The sequence below is a fragment of the Trichoderma virens genome (genome assembly GCF_000170995.1).
Source record: "Trichoderma virens Gv29-8 chromosome Unknown TRIVIscaffold_85, whole genome shotgun sequence".
NCBI classification, from domain to species: domain Eukaryota; kingdom Fungi; phylum Ascomycota; class Sordariomycetes; order Hypocreales; family Hypocreaceae; genus Trichoderma; species Trichoderma virens.
In genome coordinates, this window is record NW_014013664.1 from 799,872 (window position 1) to 817,317 (window position 17,446).

The 17,446-nt window shown below is 50.0% G+C and overlaps 6 protein-coding genes across 6 annotated transcripts; 4 read left to right on the forward strand and 2 right to left on the reverse strand.

Moving 5' to 3' along the window:
* Positions 1–1,275: 1,275 nt before the first annotated feature.
* TRIVIDRAFT_66928 (uncharacterized protein) lies at positions 1,276–1,638 on the reverse strand (the record flags this gene model as incomplete). Its single annotated transcript, XM_014097624.1, has 1 exon — positions 1,276–1,638. One exon carries the CDS (start codon positions 1,636–1,638, stop codon positions 1,276–1,278), a length of 363 nt encoding a protein of 120 aa, XP_013953099.1.
* A 2,147-nt stretch (positions 1,639–3,785) lies between these two features.
* Positions 3,786–7,777, reverse strand: TRIVIDRAFT_172546 (uncharacterized protein; the record flags this gene model as incomplete). Its single annotated transcript, XM_014097625.1, has 1 exon — positions 3,786–7,777. One exon carries the CDS (start codon positions 7,768–7,770, stop codon positions 3,925–3,927), a length of 3,846 nt encoding a protein of 1,281 aa, XP_013953100.1.
* Positions 7,778–8,685: 908 nt separating this feature from the next.
* TRIVIDRAFT_43601 (uncharacterized protein) lies at positions 8,686–11,045 on the forward strand (the record flags this gene model as incomplete). The annotated part of the gene is made up of 5 exons (XM_014097626.1): positions 8,686–8,810; positions 8,873–8,931; positions 8,954–9,088; positions 9,115–10,395; positions 10,459–11,045. Coding segments are annotated over 5 exons (2,187 nt in total), but the record flags the coding sequence as incomplete, so codon positions are not given.
* A 781-nt stretch (positions 11,046–11,826) lies between these two features.
* On the forward strand, positions 11,827–13,363 carry TRIVIDRAFT_43674 (uncharacterized protein; the record flags this gene model as incomplete). The annotated part of the gene is made up of 2 exons (XM_014097627.1): positions 11,827–12,680; positions 12,745–13,363. The coding sequence occupies 2 exons, from the start codon at positions 11,827–11,829 to the stop codon at positions 13,361–13,363; spliced, it is 1,473 nt and encodes a 490-aa protein (XP_013953102.1).
* Positions 13,364–14,101: 738 nt separating this feature from the next.
* Positions 14,102–15,098, forward strand: TRIVIDRAFT_43515 (uncharacterized protein; the record flags this gene model as incomplete). Its single annotated transcript, XM_014097628.1, has 3 exons — positions 14,102–14,568; positions 14,620–14,883; positions 14,936–15,098. 3 exons carry the CDS (start codon positions 14,102–14,104, stop codon positions 15,096–15,098), a joined length of 894 nt encoding a protein of 297 aa, XP_013953103.1.
* A 386-nt stretch (positions 15,099–15,484) lies between these two features.
* On the forward strand, positions 15,485–16,862 carry TRIVIDRAFT_44263 (uncharacterized protein; the record flags this gene model as incomplete). The annotated part of the gene is made up of 4 exons (XM_014097629.1): positions 15,485–15,733; positions 15,793–16,152; positions 16,195–16,329; positions 16,416–16,862. 4 exons carry the CDS (start codon positions 15,485–15,487, stop codon positions 16,860–16,862), a joined length of 1,191 nt encoding a protein of 396 aa, XP_013953104.1.
* Between the last annotated feature and the right edge of the window lie 584 nt (positions 16,863–17,446).

Consider the following 17,446-nt stretch of genomic DNA (forward strand, 5'->3'; position numbering starts at 1 on the left):
GAAGAGCTCTGGAGAAAAGTTGGAGAGCCGATGGGACCCGCATCGTGGCGCCGCAAGCCGGCGACTTGGTCTGGATGCGCCAATAGGGATGATTCTTTATTAATCAGTCATGAGCGAGCCTTTTTTTAAGTCGGCATTATGACAAGTCGACTTTCCATATCGTTACCAAATGGCGTAATATGTGTTTTCTTTCTTTCTTGCGTTGGTTATTTGTATCACGATTGATTTGGCAGAGTGACCAAATACGCCGAATCCGCACAGTGAATGCGCCGATATCTTGCTCTGCTAGTCCGCGAGGTCAAACCAGTTCACAATCAAACGATACTCAAACGATACTGCAAATGAATCACAAAAAAAGAAATGTACGGCGATAAATATGTATTGCACGGCCTAGTTCCTTATTCACAGTAACACCAAGCCTCCTCTCTCCAAAACTCCAGCATCCGAATGAAACCCCAGAGGACGTACGCCAAGACTACAAGCCATCAAGTCGAGGACGAGGATGCAGCTGTGCAAGATCTTCTCTCGCAGTGCATGAGAGATCTCACCCCAGGCTTCACCAAGCCTCGACTTTTCCATCACCAATACATAAAAAGGGGTATCACCAACAGAAGCGAATAAGTGCCCGTTCACCCGTGAAATAAAAGTTCATCAGCATGCTGAATGTATGCCCATGGTATCAGACCCAAAGATTTTTGAATGGAAGAATCGCCTAGTGTAAGGTGATGATAGAAACAAGAGGGGTAAAAATTGTGTAATTGAATTCAAGTTAAATTCCAGCCAGCGCGCTTGCACACACTGGGTGCTGCTCCCAGCCGTCTGAAGATATGCAAACTGGCTTTTGCTTGAAGGACCAATCAACTCCCATTTGTGGGAATGACCAGTAGCCAGTGCCTGCTTCATCAATGGGTAGAGACAGCGAGGACAGTAAGGATATCCAAGAAATGAAGCATCAATAGGGGTAGTAAGTTCAGCAGCGCCATCGGCGCGCGTAAACATAGGCAAAATTGTAAAATGAGAATAGAAATTAGACCGCCAGGCCTTTGTGGACGAAATGAGCCCGTCCCTTTTCAGCGGAAGCACGTTGTCAAATCGTCGGCGGGTCGTAAATATTCGTAGATTGTCATACAGAAGAATGGGTTTTAATTTTCAAGTTGACAAAGGAAAACGAAGAAACGAGCGAAGAAGTCAAAATGGTTGTCAGTGGATCAAGAAGGAATCCACGTCACCTCCTTCAGATGTCTACACTCCACATCTTTGCAAAGCCGCAGAGATTTACATCAAAGCGACCATGATCATACCAGCAACACCAGCCAAGGCGATCTTGCTGGCCTCAAGAGCAACGCCGGCGTTCTGTGGGCCCTTGGTAACGGTAGCGATGGGGGCGCCAGAGGTGGCAACGGTGGTAGGCTGGAAAGCAGTCGAGCTGACGGCGGTGCCGACGGAGTGGTGGCTGGATGAGGTGGTAGCAGCGGCAGTGGTGCTGTTGTGAGCAGCGGTGGTAGAAATAGAGGTGACAGTGTGGACCTTCTTGAGAGTGACAGTCTTGGTCAGGACGGTCGTCGACGTCTCAGTGGTGGTAGACTGAGCGAGAGCAAGGGCCGGCAGAGCGGCGACGGCGAACATGGAGAACTTCATCTTGATTCTTCGGCGTTTGGTGTTTTTTTGGGTGATGTTTTTGGGTGTAGATCTGCGCACAAGCTATCTAAGCGTCGCGAAGAGATGGGTGAAAGTGAAGCGCAAGTATGGCGGTAGAATCAAGCAAGATGATGGTTCTCTGCGGTGATTTACTCGAGATTTTCGAAATACTGTAAGCGATTAGCGAATGACACCTTCTAAAACGCTGTGTCTGTTGCCGCCAACCTTGAGATGCGCTGGAGGTAGCGGTTATGTGTTATTGCGTGATGCAAAGGAACGTGAGGAGGGTATAATAATGGATACTCGATATCCAAGAGATGCGTCAAGTGAAGGAATGGACAAGACTTTGCCAACGAAGTCTTTTTGGGATGGAATTCGTGAAACAAGCAGAAACGTTTGAGGAGATGGTGAGGAGAAGGAGAAGAGAGAAGAGAGAAGAGAGGAGGCGAAACAAGACGATTTGAGAAAAACAAGCCCAGCTAAGGCGCCATCGCAGGGCGGACTGGTTTGGAGGGCGACTCAACCAAAGACAAGCAGCCAATAGTGCTCTGAAGTGCCAGCCAAACAATTATGGGGCCGGCATCAAGGCCCGATGAGGTAGACGAGACATGATGGGATGGGGGGCGATGGCGGCATCAGCAGGTAGACGGGACCTGGGGGTTAGTCGCGCATGGACGCTGATGAAATTATGGTGTGTCAAGTTTGGTACTTCGTGTGAGGACAGGCCCAAATTTTTCCCAGGCTTGTCGCAGAAGGCAGAGTTAATGCGGTCGAGGACTTCCGCGGTTTCAGCCCTTCCATGTTTTATTCCATTCAATTCCATCAGTCGATTCCTTGTTCCGCGCTGCGTTTCGTTTCTTCTTTTGTCACGCACTCTATTTATTCTACGTCTGTTCAACTATGTGACACACAGCCAATTATTACGCCATCATGCCAGTCCTACTCTACTCCTCACTGCATCGCGAAAACTGCCAACCCCAGCAAAGGGAAGAAAAAAAAGTCATCCCAAGTCGTCCCAGCCCAACCGCTGCAGCCGCCTCTTCTTGGTCACATTGCCGTCCCCATGCATCCAAATACGGGCTGACAGGGCAGATCTTTCTTAGCTGAAGCAGGACGATCTGCACTCGACGGTCCAAAGCGAGCCCCTCCCCCGCATATAACCAGACCAATCCTCACCCCGGTTGTCCAGGGGCCTAGAAGAAGAGAGAAAGCCTGACTCGTCGCGATTCATGCCCTCGCTCAAACGTGCTGGACCCTTACGCAGTCGACAATGTACCTCCACGTATAATTCATGAGGGCTAAGTACATGCGATGCAGAAATGACGAAGAAAAAGGCCCATCAGGGGTCGTTGCGGCTGCTCCTTTGGTGCGCACCTTAAAATGCCTTCATTTCCTGCAGGCAGCTGATTGGTGGCCACTGAGTCTGTTCCTGCATGGTGCCTGGCACTTGGCCCTTTAGCGGAAAAACTACTGGGCAGAGGCTACGCCGCTAACTTTTTAGTGCAGCGCTTTAGCGAGCGCTATGACGGTGCCCAAAAGAGCCTGAAGCTCGATTTGACGACTGCTGCGTGCTCGCATTTGACTCGGGTCTTTCAATGGTCTGGGTTGCATTCTTGGTGTTGCAACCCTGGCCAAAGAATACGAAGCACGTGTACGAGGATGCAGCACATGCATTCATCCGCCTTTCTTCTCCATCCCATTGTCTTGCTTGACCTGTTTCGAAAGCAACAATGCAGGCCGCCCTTCTGGCTCATGCTCTCATGGGCGGCAACACCAACCTGTCGCACTACGTTACGCTTGAAACTCAGCAGCAAAGCTTGGGCCTCCTCGCGTGCGAGCAAATCATCGGCCTTCTAGCGGCTTTCGGCCCCCTCCGAGATCTCGCGTGAAATTATCGACGGCTAGCAAGAGTTGGCGAATTGCTGTTAGTGCTACGGAGCAGCGTTGGTACTGGTACTAACAAAGTGCTGACTTGCTGCCTCTCCAACGACCCAAGGGTCATCGCTCAAGATCTGCAAGCGTTCTCGATTTTGACGTTTCATCTTGTTCTATGAGAAGTCGTCGATATGCAGATCGATCTCGTGGCTTGCTTATCTGATCCAACAAGTCAAAAGAAAAAGAAAAGAAAATTGTGCAAGTTACTAAAAAGGTGAAGAAATCTTTCTATAACATATCTGGCAGATATCCCAAACCCGGGATTCTACTACTACTACCTACAAAGTAGTCTTATTATCATGATGCATAAACAAACCCAGTGCAATGCCCTATTGGTACGTAGTACTTCACTCATGCCTCGATTCGTCCCCAAGCACCTCCTCCGGGGGACTCAATCACAACGCTCTCTCCGGCGTTCAGCCTTGTGGTAGCTTTGGCCCCCAGATTGATGACTCTCTTCAACCCCGTTGCCGCATCTGTGACCTTGATGCTGTTCAGACCAGCCTCGCCGTCTCCTCCGCCCTCCATGCCATAAGGACGGCGTGATCTTCTCTCGCTGAGAATGGAACATTGCACGGGAACACGGAATTCAATCTCTCTAACAGTTCCGTCACCGCCACCGTTGCGGCCCTTTCCTCCCGAGCCTTTGCGTAGCTCGAAGCGCCGCAAAATGCACGGATATCTCTTCTCGAAAACCTCAGGGTCGGTGATTCTTGTGTTTGTCATGTGCGTGTGGACACCGCTCTGGCCGATCCAGTCAGGCCCAGCACCAGATCCACCAGCAATGGTTTCATAATAACCAAAGCCCTCCTTGTGCTCCCCAGTGATGGGATCCTTTCCACCGGTACCGAACGTGAGGTTGTTGCAGCAGCCTTGACTGGCGGCACAAGCGTTGAATGCGCGGAGAACAACGTCAGTAACGCGCTGGGATGTTAGCACGTTGCCACCGACAACAGCGAGGCCGTCCCCGGGATTCAGGATGGTTCCTTCAGGGATGACAATCTTGATAGGTGCCAGGCAACCTTGGTTTAGGGGGATGGAAGATGATACCAGGCAGCGCAGGCAGTAGATGATGGCAGAATGCGTGATGGCAATGGGAGCGTTTGTGTTGCCCAGCACTTGAGGACCAGTGCCTGTGAAGTCGAAGACAGCAGATCCATCCGGAGAAATGCTGATAGATAGAGTGATAGGCGTTCCGTCATCCATGTAGTCAGTCGCAACAAGAGGCTCGGAGCCATACTTGGCACGCGTTTCCTTCAACAGAGCACGGACAGCGTCTTCTGCGGTGTGCTGAATGGCATACATGTATCTGTGCACGGTAGCTAGGCCGTTTTCTTCAATAAGCCCCTTGATCAGCGAGATGCCCTTGGCGTTGGCTGCAATTTGGGCTTTGAGATCCGAGATGTTGTCTTGCAGTCTTCGGGTGCCTGAGCAGCCTTCGTACTGGGCAGGCTCTTCCAGCAACAGCCTTACAACCTCTGCCTCATCGAAGCGGCCTTCACTGACAAGCTTGGTAGATTGAATAGCGGCGCCTTCTTGCCAGAGCGCTGACGAGGTAGGGGGCATAGAGCCAGGGAGAATACCGCCGATATCAGCATGGTGGCCGCGAGAGGCAACATAGAAAGCAAGCTTGTCTCCATCAAAGACAGGTGTGATGACTGTAATGTCGGGAAGGTGTGTGCCGCCGCAAGAGGGGTGGTTCGACACGAGTACATCGCCATCACGAAGCTTTCCTTCCCAGAGGCGGTGTTGGTATTGGACGGCGAACTGCATCGATCCCAGGTGGACTGGCACATGCGGTGCGTTTGCGACGAGGCCACCGTCGGGGCTGAAGATTGCGCATGAGAAATCAAGACGCTCCTTGATGTTAGTTGAGACGGCAGTTCGCCTCAGTGTGCGACCCATCTGCTCTGCGATGCCCATGAACCTATGGCCAAAGACTGTGAGCTGAATTGGACTGAACTCTTCCTGCTCGCCGTTTGTCTTGGATCCCTTGGTGTTTAGCGCGCCATCAATCACGACGTAGCTGTTCAGGATCGTGGCTGTTGTTCTGGGAGCAACGACAATGGTTTGGGTATTGTCGATGATTAGCGCCGGGCCAGCAATTTGTGACCCCTCTGGAAGCTTTTGAAGTTCATAGATGGGAGTGTCTACACGTCCAGAGCCTTCAAAGTACACTGGATTTGATCCATCCGCGGTAGGTGAAGGAAGACGAAGGCTCTGGATCTTGTTCATCTGAGCAAACGGAGTCTTGGTTTGCTTCGCGCCGGTGCCGCCAACGGCTCGGATACGGATGTCATCCACAATGATGTCCTTCTCCGGGAAGTGGAACCCAAAGCTGCGCTTGTGAGCGTCTTCGAACTCCCGCTTGAAATCCCAATCCTGACCCTTGAGGATCATGAGTGAGCTATTTGAGCCGGCATATCTCATGCTGAGGTAAGAATTGTGTGTTATTTGGTCCACTGAAAATCCCTGGCTCACGAGCGCATCCGTTGCCTGTCGGCCTAGGCCATCCAGCTGGGATCGGATTTCGCTCTCTGTCTCTGAGCTGTAGACGATCGCTGCGGGCCGCTGCGTCTCATGAACAACGTCTGCTAGTGAGATGCCGTATGCAGACAAGATGGAAGAGTACTTGTGCATGATGATTCGAGAGATACCCAGGACATTGGCCACCGCGCAAGCATGCTGTCCGCCTGCACCGCCAAAGCAGGCAAGGTGATGATCAGCGGCGTCGTAGCCACGGGCCTCTGTAAGAGCGCGGATAGGTCCCGCCATGCCTTCGTTGGCAACTTTCAGGAAGCCGAGGGCCACCTCCTCTGACGAGAATAGGGAGAGGCCAGAGGCCGTTCTGTCCTTGTTAATTTCGGTTGTGAGCTCCGCAAACTTGAGCTCGACAATTTCCCGATTCAACGGCTCATTCTCCTTGGGGCCGAAGACTTTAGGGAAATATTCTGGTAAGATTCTGCCAAGGAACAGGTTCGCGTCTGTGATAGTTAATGGGCCGCCCTTGCGGTAACAGGCTGGGCCAGGATGAGCAGATGCAGACTCCGGGCCCACGTTGAAGAGGCCGTTTCTCCAGGAGAGGATAGAACCGCCTCCTGCGGCTACTGTGTGGATATCAAGCTGCGGTGATTGAATAGAGATGCCAGCTGTGGTGGTCTCGAAGACGTGATCATAGACACCTGCGTATCGGGATACGTCCGTCGATGTGCCACCCATGTCGAAGCCGATGATGGGCCGCTTCTCCTCCTCATCCCATGACGTTTGGGCGTAGCCAACGACGCCGCCTGCGGGGCCTGAAAGAATGGCCTTGAGACCGCTGAATTTGCGATAATCCGCCAGTCCTCCATCCGACTGCATGAACTCGATTCTGGTATCGGCAGAAGAGAATCCGCCGCGGAAGTTTGCCTCGATGGAGCTGATGTATTTCCTGATAATGGGGGTGAGGTAGGCATCTGCAATGGCCGATGTTCCTCGCGGCACCACGTTGATCATGGGCTGAAGCTCTGATGACAAGGTGACTGAAAAGCCCATCTCCAGAGCGAGCTTGCCGACGAGAAGCTCGTGGTTGGGGTAGGCATATGAGTGGATGAAGACTACGGCGATGGAGCGGAAGCCTTCGCTCCATACTTCTGCTAGCTGTTTCTGGATTGCGCCCAAATCAGGCTCTTTCAAGATCCGAATAGTCTCGCCTGTGACTGCGGCGACGAGCTGTGAATCTTGGGCTGTGGGAGTGGTCTTGATTGACTCTGGGTCTTCCGTGTAATCTTCCATGGTTACGCGTTCATCTACTTCCACTACATGGTCGTAGAGAACTTCTGGTCGCGCCACTGACAGATCGAAAATCTGCGGGCGCGACTGGTTTCCGATGGCCAGAAGGTCGCGGAAGCCCTTTGTGGTGACGAGGGCGACTCTCTCGCCTTTGCGCTCCAGCAGGGCATTTGTGGCGACTGTGGTTCCCATGCGGATGGACTCAAAGTGGAAGAGGTCGAGGGGCTGGCCTCGAGGCAGCTGCTCGCCCGTCACCAGCTCCAAGATCCTGCGAATGCCTTCTGTCGGGGCATCCTGGTAATTCGCCGGATCGACAGACAGGAGCTTGAGGATGATGTCGTCTCTGCCGGGGATTGAGGCGTGGACATCAGTGAAGGTGCCGCCTCTGTCGATGGAGACTCGGATGCGGAGTGATTCAATCGCCATGGTTGGGTATACTGGGTATTGTGCTTGATTCGAGTGCAGCATCACCAGAGCGGCAAGCAGCTAGCTCTTTATATCAAGCTCTCTCTTTGTCGGGAAGATGACAAGGCAAGGATGAAGACACAAGAAACACGGCAACCGTCTCCATCCGCCAGCTGCATCCCATGCCCCATCTCCGCATCTCGGGATCACTCCCGTCCTTCCTAGACACAATGTCAATGGTCGTTGATTCGTGAGTGTGGAGGGACAAAATCCAGGGCAGTCGGTGTGGGTCCCCGAGATGGAGACGCACACTCGGAATGAATCGTCAGAGCCAATCTAAACCAAGAAGAGGCTAATGTGCGCCGCAGATGAGGAGTCCTGTCGGGGTCGATTCCCGACGCAGGTGACGCTGGATTTGCTGACCAAAAAGGCACACTTGACCGGGAATCAAGCCCTGTCGTTTGAGGCCTATCAGTTGGCTGTGATACCTGCGATTGCAGCTGAGTGAGGCTGTCTATCTGTGTGCGCGAAGGAGCTGGTGTAGGCTGATTTCCATGTCTACGCCTATGTCGGGATAGAAGCCCGCGATTTTCGGCTGCCCTTTGCGATCGCCCTGCGCGATCAGCTGGTTCGCGAGCAGGCTGAGGCTCTCATGCTTGAGTTCGCCTGGGCCAAGAAGATTCAAATAATACAAGGAGAGAGGGTCTTGTCTCCTCGATGGCCCACATCTTGCAGGGTTCGTCCGAGTCAAACAAGTTTACGAGAGGAGATACCCTTGTTGCAATTTCATAGACGTTGAGATCTTGTCATACGATGGAAACCCCAGAGGATTCGCCTCGGCAGGTTGCGGAGCAGTTCACCTCAAGACCGGTTGCGTGAGTCGATTATTTTCTCATTATACTTAGGATATATACTCATGTTGCATTCTTCTCATCTAGCTGTCTGAACTGCCGTCAACGACGCTCATACTGTTCCAAGGAAAAACCTACATGCTCGAGATGCCGTGATTCTCGATTGACGTGCATTTACGAGGGGGCGCGGAAGGTTTTGGTCAATGAGTCGTATGTCTGAATGGTTCTTTTCATCGTTCGCATCCAGATCAAGACTAACCCTGGTCAAACAGCTATTTACGAGAGCTTGAAGCAAAAGCAAAAGCCTTGGACAGTAAGCCGCTTATGCTCCGTTTTACTTGATGCAACCTCAGTTACTAAGACTGCATGTATTTATGCAGGCATGCAGCCTAGCGGTTCGACTACTGCGCTTCGCCACCGCAATACCAACGACGAAGAAGACGACTTTGAAGATGAGCAGCCTCTGCTTGAGCCGTTTACTCAACTCAGTCTAGATAAACCCTCCACAAGTAAGCCTTCCTCTGCGATACCGAGAGCATGAAATATTCTAATCCCAAATATTCCACAGGCTTTCAAGGCCCTGCATCAGCAGACAACTTCCTTCGCAATGTGAGAAAGTTGTCTGGTTTCCAAGGCGATGATGGAAGTCTTGATTTAGTGTCTAATTTCTATGAGCCTGACGCTCTACCTTCACGGCGACAAGTTGTGTTCAGCATTCGCTCACGACTCCCCCCTATTGACATGGCACGAAGGCTTTTTTCAGCACAGTACATGTATATCGGCACCATTTTTGCATTTACCGATCCTAGAGACTCGTTTGAGCGTTTGCTTCTCGAAGCATATAGTGGATTACCAGATCCTTCCGATAAGACAGCATGTTTGGAATATGCCAAGGTGCTCCTTATTCTTGCTTTTGGGCAGCTATACTCGGTGAATCAATGGGTGGACTTTCGAGGACCACCGGGGTTCGATTATTTTAGAGATGCACTGAATCTCCTCCCCGAGACCCATGAAGAAGGGTCTATTCTATGTGTTGAGACTTTGGCGCTTGCAGGGTATTTCATGCAAAATATGAATCGTCAAGATGCTGCATTTCAGTATATCGGCAAGGCTTTGCGCATGGCCATTTCGCTTGGGCTGCATCAGGAGGTGAACCCTCACTACAACTCACAGCAGGGCCCGGCTTTAGACAAAGCGGAAAGAGAGCATCGCCGACGAGTTTGGTGGTCAATCTATAGCTTGGACAGGATTCTGTGTGTCAAGTCTGGCAATCCCATCACTATTCAGGATGAGGACATAGGAGTAGCCATGCCATCGCCGCTCCCAGGAGACGCCGAGTATTGTCCTGCTGTGGTGCTGCGACATTACACTGAACTGTCTCGCATTCTTGGCCGGATTCACATGACTATATATCGCAGATCGAACAAATCTGCACCAAAATCTGGCAAGAGCCTCATGGCGTCAGTGCAGAGCATCATCCTCTCGCTTTCGAAATGGAATCGCGAACTGCCTGATGAGTTGCGCTTCGACCCTGCGCAGCTTACCTTTAGCCGCGAGAGTGTTGGGGCATTTGCGCACTACTATCAATGCATTAACATGACTGTGCGGCCGCTGCTGTTTCATGTGGTGCAGAAGCGTTTGAAGGCGATTCGAAGCGGTGATGGTCCGGCCGAGAAGGAGCGTGATTGGAAGGAAGGGCTTTCGCAGACGACGGTGAGAGTTATTGACATGTGTATTGGAGCGGCACAAGATGTTATCAATATGATGACTATTGTAGCGCAGAGAGACTTGGTTGGTGAGTTGCCGAAGCATACTTCTCTCTTTTGTTGAATGTGGATTTGCTAATCTGATGGTTTAGCAACATATGGCTATATGGACGGGGAGCACATCTTTTCTGCCACAATCGTGCTCGTCATGGTATGCACAGCATTTCCTGACAATGCTGCCAACAACTTGGCCATGGCGGCTGGGCTCGGCTTGTTGAGGAATATGGGCGAGCGAGGGAACAGCCATATGGGCGCTCGCTATGAGTTGCTGGCGAACATCTACTCGGGCTCGAGCATTGTCTCTCCCGCCGCTCATCACCAGCAATTTGCCATGATGACGCCTGTCTCTCAAACTGCCACCCCAATGAATGGTAAGGGAACTGTTACGCCGCGCATCTCGATGGCTCCATACCCCATTACCGCATACAATACTGCCGTAAGCAGTGCAAATGGGCCCTTTAACTTCCCAGCCGTCAATAATGATGCATTGAACGAACCGTTTTATGACGAGAGTGTGAGCACGGGAATGGATTTTGGGCTTTGGGAAGAGGGATTTGCATATCCGACAATGGATTTAGACCTAGATTTGGCGCAGCGCACATCCGCAGCTGGAGGAGTCGGCGGCCCAGATATTCGCGAGTGGATGATTGATTTTATGGGCCAAGGTAATTCTGTATGAGATGTTACGAAGAGATGAGAGATGAATAGAATACCAATGCAAAGACATGTTTCTCAAATCCATCTCCACATTCTTATCTCCCGACAAGGATCATGTGTTCATCGTAAACCCACAAGAGTCGATATCTAAACGAGATGCCGATATCAACAACTTTGTAGATACCTTTTACTACCTCATACTTACTGCATCGGACATATTGTAATGTGATTGATATGCAATGCAACATCATGATTGCCACATCTCCACTAACAACGCCATGAGCAAAATCTTCTGTCTTGCCAACGGCCATCATCACCTATCTCCAACTTCCCCGCACAAGGCTATCCTCTTCTTCACCTAGTTTTACACCAAAAACCCAATCGCCACCTCCAGGGGTCGGTGAGGGTCTCCGACCAGCCCCGCAAACTCCACCGTCATCCTCGATTTTGGAGGCTATCTCGGATGCTGCTATCGGTCAACCAGCGACGAACTAGGCATGGAGGGTGGAAGTAAGCGATAAGAAATGGTGGTTTGAAAGATTGTCGAGATGGACAAAGATATATCGCATTTTTTTTGTACGCTCGGACTTGAGCCTCCGTCCCCCCCTGAACGATTTTATTTAAATGGGATGCGATGCGACATCACTCCCCCTGACTGTTGCATTTGAATGCAGATTCCCCATGGGGTTTTCATATTTTATGTTTTATTAATGTGGGGTTGAAAATATCGATATTCTTCCTCGCTTATCTTCATTGTCCTCAAGATCTTGCATATCCTTGACTGAAGCATCCCGTTTGCAAACATGACTTCAGAAACAGCTGACGAGAGGTTCGACGACGACAAGAAGGGACCGTCTTCCAGCGATGACTTCCCTCATGATGTCGACGAGACAGCTTCATCCATTCCGTTGCTCGACCCCCATGCCGAGAAGCGTCTGCTGCTCAAGCTGGACACTTACTTCGTCCCCATCATCATGCTTGTCTACCTGACTTGTTTCCTCGATCGAAGCAGCATTGGCAACGTCAAGGTTGCGGGCATGCCCAAAGATATCGGCGCCAGCCCAAAACAATTCTCGACAGCCGTTTCCATCTTCTATGCGACCTATGTGGTGTTTGAGCCTCCATGGGCCATCTTGATGAAATGGGTCACTCCGCGCATTTTGCTCACGGGTCTTTGCACTGTATGGTCCCTGACGACTATTTTCTCGGGCTTCATCCACAACGTATCTGGCCTGTATGCGGTGCGACTCATTCTCGGTGCCTGCGAGGCCGGACTCTTCCCTGCGCTGAACCTGTACCTCACAATGGTGTACAAGCGCCACGAGCAAGGAATAAGGGTGTCATATCTGTTTGTGTGCACGGCGATTTCGGGTGCCTTTGGAGGATTGCTTGCGTTTTGCATTCTCAAGATGGACGGCGTTGCGGGTTATGCGGGCTGGAGATGGGTGTATATCATCGAAGGTATCTTCAGCTTCATTGTTGCGCCGATTATCTGGTTCGGATTACCGAATGATCCCTCCAATGCCTATTTCCTCAACGAAGAAGAGAAGGCTATGATGAAGGTCCGTGAGGCACAGCGGGCGCAATATATGGGCAGTGAGGAGTTTAGCTGGGAGGAGATTCGTATTAGTCTCAAGGACCCGAAGCTGTATCTCAGGTAAGACCAAAATAACTCCATGTTTGGTATTGGTGAAGAAGTCAGACTCACATTTAAATTCTAGCGCCGCCATTCAGTTCTGTCAGGATATTCTCCTGTACGGCTTCAGCACATTCCTACCTTCTATCATCGTCAGCATGGGGTACTCTTCAATCCAGGCCCAATACCTCAGCATTCCGGTATTCTTGTTCGGCGGCTTGTGCTTCATCGCCTTTGCATATATCTCAGATCGAACTTGTATTCGAGGGCCAATGCTCTTCCTCGCCAATATTCCGGGCATCATCGGCTACATACTCATCCTCTGCCCTACAAGCAACCCCGTCAAGTTCTTTGGCACGTTTCTCTGCGCCGTTGCTGTTTACAACGGCCCTGGATTGAACCTGACATGGCTCAACGTCAATGTTGCGCCGCATTACCGCCGTGCTACGTCAATCGGAGTGCAGCAAGGTCTTGCAAACACGGCCGGCATCGTTGCGGGACAGATTTACCGGACGGCGCCGTTCGTCCTGGGAAATAGCTTCTCTGTTGGTGCGTTGGGAGTTGCTCAACTGCTTATCATTACCAAGTGGTTCTACGTCCGATACCGCAACAATCAGAAGGAGAAGATTGCCAGCGGACAGATAGAAGACACACGAAAGGTTCAGACTGGCGACCGGGCTGTGGATTTCAAGTATCATCTCTGATACTCTCATATCACAGTCTCTTCACGAGTTATGAAGCTTGCATAAATGGGACCTGATGAACTCATAGACGTAAACTAGTCTCTATACATTGATCAATGTGTAAGCAGTTGTAATATTATTAATGACTATTAGCTTGAATTCATGTCTCTTTGCATTGAGTCTAGTCTGGTTACAGGCGTAGCTCCATTGTTGATTCCATCATCTATGGGGCACATGTGATTGGGCAATGATGAGCGCGCGCAAAATCTCAAGTTTTTTTATTCCAAAGGAGAAATAGTTAGAATTAGGCTTATTTTCTACAGTCTACTACTGGGGGCTGTGCTGTTAACATCAACTTGCCTCGGTTGCCTAGGTCGCCCCGGAGGATTGGGGATCAACTGCAGAATCTCTTTACAGCCCTGAAAGGGCGTCGGATGGAGCCGAGCGGAAGATTCCGTGGTGTGCTGGGGATATATATCAGATTAAATCATGACATTAGTAGTCAGCACTACTGGCCAAATGCGGTAAATGCTGCCATTTAGGCTGCATGGCTCTAGACTGAAAACTTGGAGCTCAGCAGACACGATTAATCATGGATGACTTATTGCTTTACTCAAGTAAATTGGAGTGATGATATCATTTTTCATTATTATTGTAATGTTGTATAAGAGACATAGATATCATAGAAATAACGTTTGCTGGATCATGCGGTCACCCACCTATCAATCGTTCAGCAAATAACTGACATCTGCTACTACGATGGCGGAATTAGCATACCAGATTCTTCCGACTATCCATCAAGTTGAGGTCGGCAACTATTCAGTCTTTTATCGCGAAGCTGGGCCAGCTGATGCTCCAACTCTGCTATTACTCCATGGCTTTCCCTCGTCCTCGTTCCTGTTCCGACACATGATCCCCCTTCTTGCTTTAACATACCATGTTATCGCTCCCGACTTTCCTGGATTTGGCTTTACGAAGTCTCCTGCAACTTTCCCTCATACATTTGACAACATAGCCGATGTTATGGAAGGATTTCTCGACGCCCTGAATATTCATGAATTTGCCGAGTACATTATAGACTATGGGGCTCCGGTTGGCCTGCGACTCGCTGTGCGACGCCCGCATGCGGTCAAGGCTATTGTGTCGCAGAATGGAAATGCTTATTTGGAAGGACTCGGGCCCGGATTTGATGCCTTAAGAACCTACTGGGCTTCCGGAAGTCAAGCGTAGGTCACTAGATGTCGTTCTGTGAGAAGCTTGGGACTAAATTTCGTTAGGGATCGCGATGCATTGATTCCCTTTTTCACCTTGAACGCAACCGAATCGCAATACACCACGGGAACAAAGAACCCCGAAAGCCTTGAACCGGAGTCATGGTGGCTCGACTATGCACTCATGAATGACCAGCCTGGGAACATAGATATCCAGCTGGATTACTTTTTCGATTACCGCAACAATGTGGCGCAATACCCGCAGTACCAAAAATACTTCCGCCAGTCTCAAGTGCCCCTGCTTGCTGTATGGGGAGAAAATGACCAATTGTAAGGATTATCCCTCAATGATGTTGAGACTGGATTCTAACACCATGTGCAGCTTTATTCCTGCCGGCGCGAAAGCGTATAAGCGAGATCTACCGCATGCCGAGATTCATCTCATTGATGCTGGCCATTTTGCTTTGATCAGCAATCTTGAAGACATTGCACACTTCATGCTACCATTTTTACACAAGACTTTGGGGAAGGGAGTGCATTATTAGAGAGCACGGGAGTATTAATCGCATGTGGAGAGATTGCAGTAATGTCGCCAATATGGTGGTGTATTTTACACATGAAGCCGCGAGCCGTCTAGATATATGTCTCTAGATGAACCATTTAGACAGTTTTTTAATATCTAAATGCCGGTTGCTATGAGTTCCAGTGTAACGATATATATAAGTATATGCCGTATTCATACCCTGAAAACCCGGCACCCGCCGGAAAGCCCGCAGTTCTAAAATGGCGTCGGGGTTTGGAGCCTATGGGATCCCAGTCTTGAGTTGTCCCCACATCGCCATGACTGGTTACTTCTCCCCCTTTGCTCCGTACATTCTCATGATTGAATTCCGTGAGATTGCTATACAGTTCATCGAAAACAGAAAACAGAATGGCGGCCCAACAACCTGAGCTCGATCACACGTTTGTGAACTTGACCGATGACCCGGCGGAGGGCCGAGGCGCAAGGCGCACGTATATTCGACGCGCTGTAATGAAAAACTTCCACAAGCGCCGAAACCAGAAGAAGAGGGCCTCAAGGAATGAGGGCGAGGCGACCTCATCAAGCATTCCCGAAAATGGACCCCTGGAACCGGTTACCTTGATTGACTGGCAATCAGGCCCACCATCCCGTGCCCTGGTTAGTATTTACTAATAAAATAGACCGAACCGGAATATTAACTTGTGACTGCATTGAAGATACCCAATTTTCTACTGTTCGAACAGAGGAAATTATCCGGTCTACCAATGATGCAAATCAGCAATTTCATACTACGGTTTCTATGTGGACAAGCCTCAAAAGTTGCACACGACTCGTCCTTGGTGGGATTCGTTCATCCCTCGTCCGAGCATGAGCTGGAAGTCAACTTGGAGGGCGCTGCTATGAAGCCGAGTCCTCTAAAGACATGTCAAAACTTACTGCGGGCGTACGGCTCGTATAAAAGCGACACTCTCAGTTGGTCTGTGGATAAAGAACCGTTGTGGGAAATGATTCACCAACATCAGGAATGGATATACTCAAAGGCAAGAGAACCAGCTTCATGCTCCATAGAGTTATTAGTTTGACCACTTTAACATCGCAACTAACTTGCTGTTATCAAGATTCCCACATTTAACCCATGGGAGCTGTTGTCTGCTGCACAGTGTCTTGCAATCTACGTCCTCTTGAGGGTTAAGCTTGGGAAGAACAACCGGTCATTCCCAAACGGAGATATTGCGCTTCTTTACACCCTTGGGGTGAGATAACCCTTGCATTCCCCCCTCGTTCTTTTTATCTTACCGTCACGAAACTTGAGAAATAGAAAACTAACTTTAATACTAAGGCTCTTTTCAGACGCCTCCAGTTTGAACGCTTACTTGACATTACGCATCATCCCAGTGACGACTGGAGACAGTGGGTGTTTTGCGAATCCTTCATCCGCATCGCCACGATTTACTTTACCCTGAACGTGATTGTATCAATGGAATTCGGATTGCCTTGCAACAGTCCACAAGACTGGAATATTGATGACATGCCGCTGCCAGCTTCAAAGGCCTCGTGGGGCGCCCAGAACACTACAGATTGGACAAAATTTACAAAAGTTTTGCCTCCATACAAACAGCTAAAATGGAGAGACTTGTTAAGTCCGGCAGCTTCAAATGACTGTCCGGTTGAAGAGTGGAAAGAAAGTTCAGATGAACTGGGCATGGTTGTCACAATGGCAATGACTGTAAGAGCCCAGCAGCTACGCGATCGAAGTCAATCCTCCTCGTCGAGCAGAATGCTATAAAGCAGCTACCTCCAATTCATGATATTCCATCTAGCCTACACTATAGGATATTGGGATGCTCGGAGTTCCAGCCGTGGGCTTTTGCGATGGTCCTACCTCTTCCTGGCGATCTGGATATGACATGGGCCTTGGATGCAATTTAGCAAACTTGCACACCTCTGACTTGTCACCAACCCTGGAGCCGCGACCATTTCAATTGGTTCAGTCAGTCAGACACTCAACAATCGCTACCCTGAAGAGTTCTGATCTTTATGTTCTGGGGCAATAACGATATGTTCGCAAGCTAAATGGAGGAGTGAAACCACCTCTCTTTCCACAGCTATTAAGGCATATCCTTATTCTCGAAGTCCACCATACCCCTGTGATACTGGACGCACTTGAAACCAAGTTTAATGGAATTCTTAGTCGATGGAATCATTGTAGGCGTGAATTGCTGCCGGCGTCAAATGTAATCAGTTGGTGGGCTAATATGAACGATGAAGAGGGCACGAAAGAATGCCGGCGATCATGCTGCATATGCACTTGCTGTACCCACAGACCTCATGCTCATGAATAAAGTGCTATTCATCTGATACCGTCCTAAA